Genomic DNA, 2,883 nt, shown 5'->3' on the forward strand with positions numbered 1-2,883 from the left:
CGGCGGCCAGGGCGGCAGCCCCCAGCCCTGCTCGGAAGGGTTTCGGTAGTCGGAAGGTTCTGGAATGGTCTTGCCTTGTGTTTGAGATGAGGACAGCTGGAAGGGGAGGAGAGGGAGAGAAGCCAAAGGGAACCAGAAGAAGCCAAAAGCGGAGGAGAGGGAGAGTAGTACAGCCAGAAAATGAGGGAGTTGAAGCAAAAAGGTGAAGGAGCTGGGTTAGGAACTGTGCGATCCCTGGGGAGGATGAGGCTGGGCTGACTGACTGCCGTGGAAGGCTAACGTCAAACTGATTATTCTTCAGGTTAAAAAAAAAAACAAAAACAAAAAAAAAAAAATCAGACGAGAATAAAGAGTTCACCGAAATGTGAGAATGGCCAATTCTTTAAGAGGTGAAGTGTTGAATCTATACAAAAACGTAAGTCTCTCAAATGCCACGAGCACTTTCCTTAACCAGACAAAACCCCTACACTGCAGCACTTGATCTATTAAAAAAAAAAAAATTTTTTTTTTTTTTTTTTTTCAAGCTGCTGTACCTTGGAAGGGAGTATCCCAAAGGAGCAGACTACTTTAGAAGCCGTCTGAAAGCAGCTTTTCTAAAAAATAAAGATGTGAAAGATCCTGAAAAAATTAAGCAACTAATTGCACGAGGAGAATTTGTTATAAAAGAGTTGGAGGCTTTGTACTTTCTCAGGAAATACAGAGCTATGAAACAGCGCTACTACAGTGACGACCCTCAGTAGCTGGTGCTCATGACTGTGTGTGTAATGATACAAATCTATACGAATAAACAATAAAAAGAGCTGTAACCTCAGAAGAAATGAAACTTAAATCCTTCCAACCCATCTAAAGTATAGATCAAGACTTTTCTTCCCCTTCAGTGGTTGCTTGAAGGGATTTGGGGGTTGTATTGTATGGGTAATAGGCTTTTCTCAACGACTTTTGACCTCTTTGAACTAAAACTGCATGTATGGAAACCATTTTGCAGGAAGTAGCGGTAATAGGATCCCGTTCATTTCAGTTCCACACGCGTGCTGAACAGATCACTGCTCTTGTATTTACCAGGTAGCCCCGTGTTTGAATGCCGATTCAAGGCACTAGACTTCTCCTGGTACCTAGAGATTAATCTGGTTTTGAGAGTCTTCCACAGTTAATGATTCATTTCAGCTGTAAATGAGCAACTTCTCAAAAGTCCTTAAAAATCCACTTTAACTACATCTGCTTAACATGCAAGAGTTACTGTGTTAGGACAACGACTGTGGGGGTCAGTAAGGGGGTGAATGGGAACAAGAGTAGTTTAAGCACTCAAATTTTGAAGACAAAAAAGTGCTGCTACTGGTTTCCAGTGTTGCGTAACTGCAGTAGCAGGAATATAGAGTTTGATCCTTTCCCCTGGAAGAGAACTTTGGCTGTGGGCGTTTGCTCCGTGGCTAACTCCATAGGCCTTGGCTCGACTTGCACAAACCAGTGCCGGAACTGGTAACGCTGCACATACCAGGGCTGGCTGGTGTTTCTGCCCCCCTCCTCCCCCAGGAGCTAAATGACACTGCCGATAGAACAGAAATAATCTTTGAAATATAGGTAAGTTTATGGAAGGGATTTGATAGCAGAAAACAAGTGTGCGCCCAGGAATGAACACGGAGTAGCTATTCAGAGTATTTTAAACTTGCAGACTAACTCAAGTAGTCTGCTGTGGGACTAATGACAACGAGGTCTCTGGGGCACGAGTGAAGCTGGTACCGCCCAAGCGGTGGCAGCGAGCACCGGTAAATGAGGAGCACGTCCTCGCCTGAAGCGGGGCTCTGCTCGTGGCAGAGCACAGAACACAAAGCGACACGGGCCAGAGGAGATGGACCGGTACGAGAAAGCGTTTTGCTGAAGCGCGGCGGGCACCCCCTCTCAGAGGAAGTGGGCAAGGACAACAGCTTTGTGCCAGGCAATGAGAAGTACAGGAGATAGACTGAGAACCTGCCAGGCACGTGCAATTCATGGGATGCTCCGTTACAGAGATGAGGCACTGGAATTCCTGGAGAGAAAAAGCAAACTGGGACAGGAACTCACAATAACTATTCTTTTATTACATTACAATAAATAGGAGCAGTACAGTTTGACAAAAAAATGACAAATTCCAGATCACCTCACAGCACATACTCCTAAAAACATTAAAAATTTTAAAACAAACTTTTTTTTTTTTTAATTTTTTAACTTAACGTCTGGTATGACCAACAGTCCTAGGTCACGCAACCAAATGATGGAAAAACTGGATCACACTGCATATGTTCCACATCAAATAAAGCACAATGTACAAAATGTGCATGTTTCAGTTTACACTATACAAAAATAGTTAAAATACATTCCAGGTAAACATATTACATTAAGAAGTCATTCTAGTAAGAAGTTGGCACTCAAGAGGAAAAAGCAGAAGTATTTTCAACATGAAAACACAAGACAGTGGAATAAAGAAATGTTAGGAAAGATTTACCATCTATGTAGCTTTATGTAAACTTGAGACAAAATGATTTCTTTACAGTTTGATGGTCGTTGAAGGTAATAATTGTATTGCTTCATAGTACAGACAAGAGCAGAAGATTGTGTGTCAGTATTTACCCATTACGGAGATCCTGTTACTGTACCAAAATCTATATAGCAAAAATTTAAACGAGCAAAAATTGTAGGGGAATGAGACTGGTCAAAAGAATTAAATTTCAGTTTTGGAGGAAGCCAATGATAAAGTTGTTTACCAGAGTTACATAAAGCTACTGGAAGAAGGTGTTACTCCCTGACACATGGCAATTGAATGTATTAAAACGCGGTAAGTGATTCACATGTTCATTTAGTAGTTGCTATCAGAACAGACAGCACCCAGGTATGTTCTTTGAAAGCATT

General features: G+C 42.0%; 1 protein-coding gene across 1 annotated transcript in view; it reads left to right on the forward strand.

The window, feature by feature from the left end:
- The first annotated feature begins 25 nt into the window (after positions 1 to 25).
- ETFRF1 (electron transfer flavoprotein regulatory factor 1) overlaps positions 26 to 2,883 on the forward strand; it is a 5,356-nt gene continuing 2,498 nt past the window's right edge. The window contains exons 1-2 of the mRNA XM_009648705.2: positions 26 to 415; positions 525 to 1,854. Of these exons, the coding sequence (XP_009647000.1) occupies positions 371 to 415; positions 525 to 740 (261 nt within the window). The 5' untranslated portion in view covers positions 26 to 370 and the 3' untranslated portion in view covers positions 741 to 1,854. The remainder of the gene's footprint in view (positions 416 to 524; positions 1,855 to 2,883) is intronic.

This window comes from Egretta garzetta, unplaced genomic scaffold (assembly GCF_000687185.1).
Source record: "Egretta garzetta isolate BGI_Z169 unplaced genomic scaffold, ASM68718v1 scaffold81, whole genome shotgun sequence".
Taxonomy (NCBI): domain Eukaryota; kingdom Metazoa; phylum Chordata; class Aves; order Pelecaniformes; family Ardeidae; genus Egretta; species Egretta garzetta.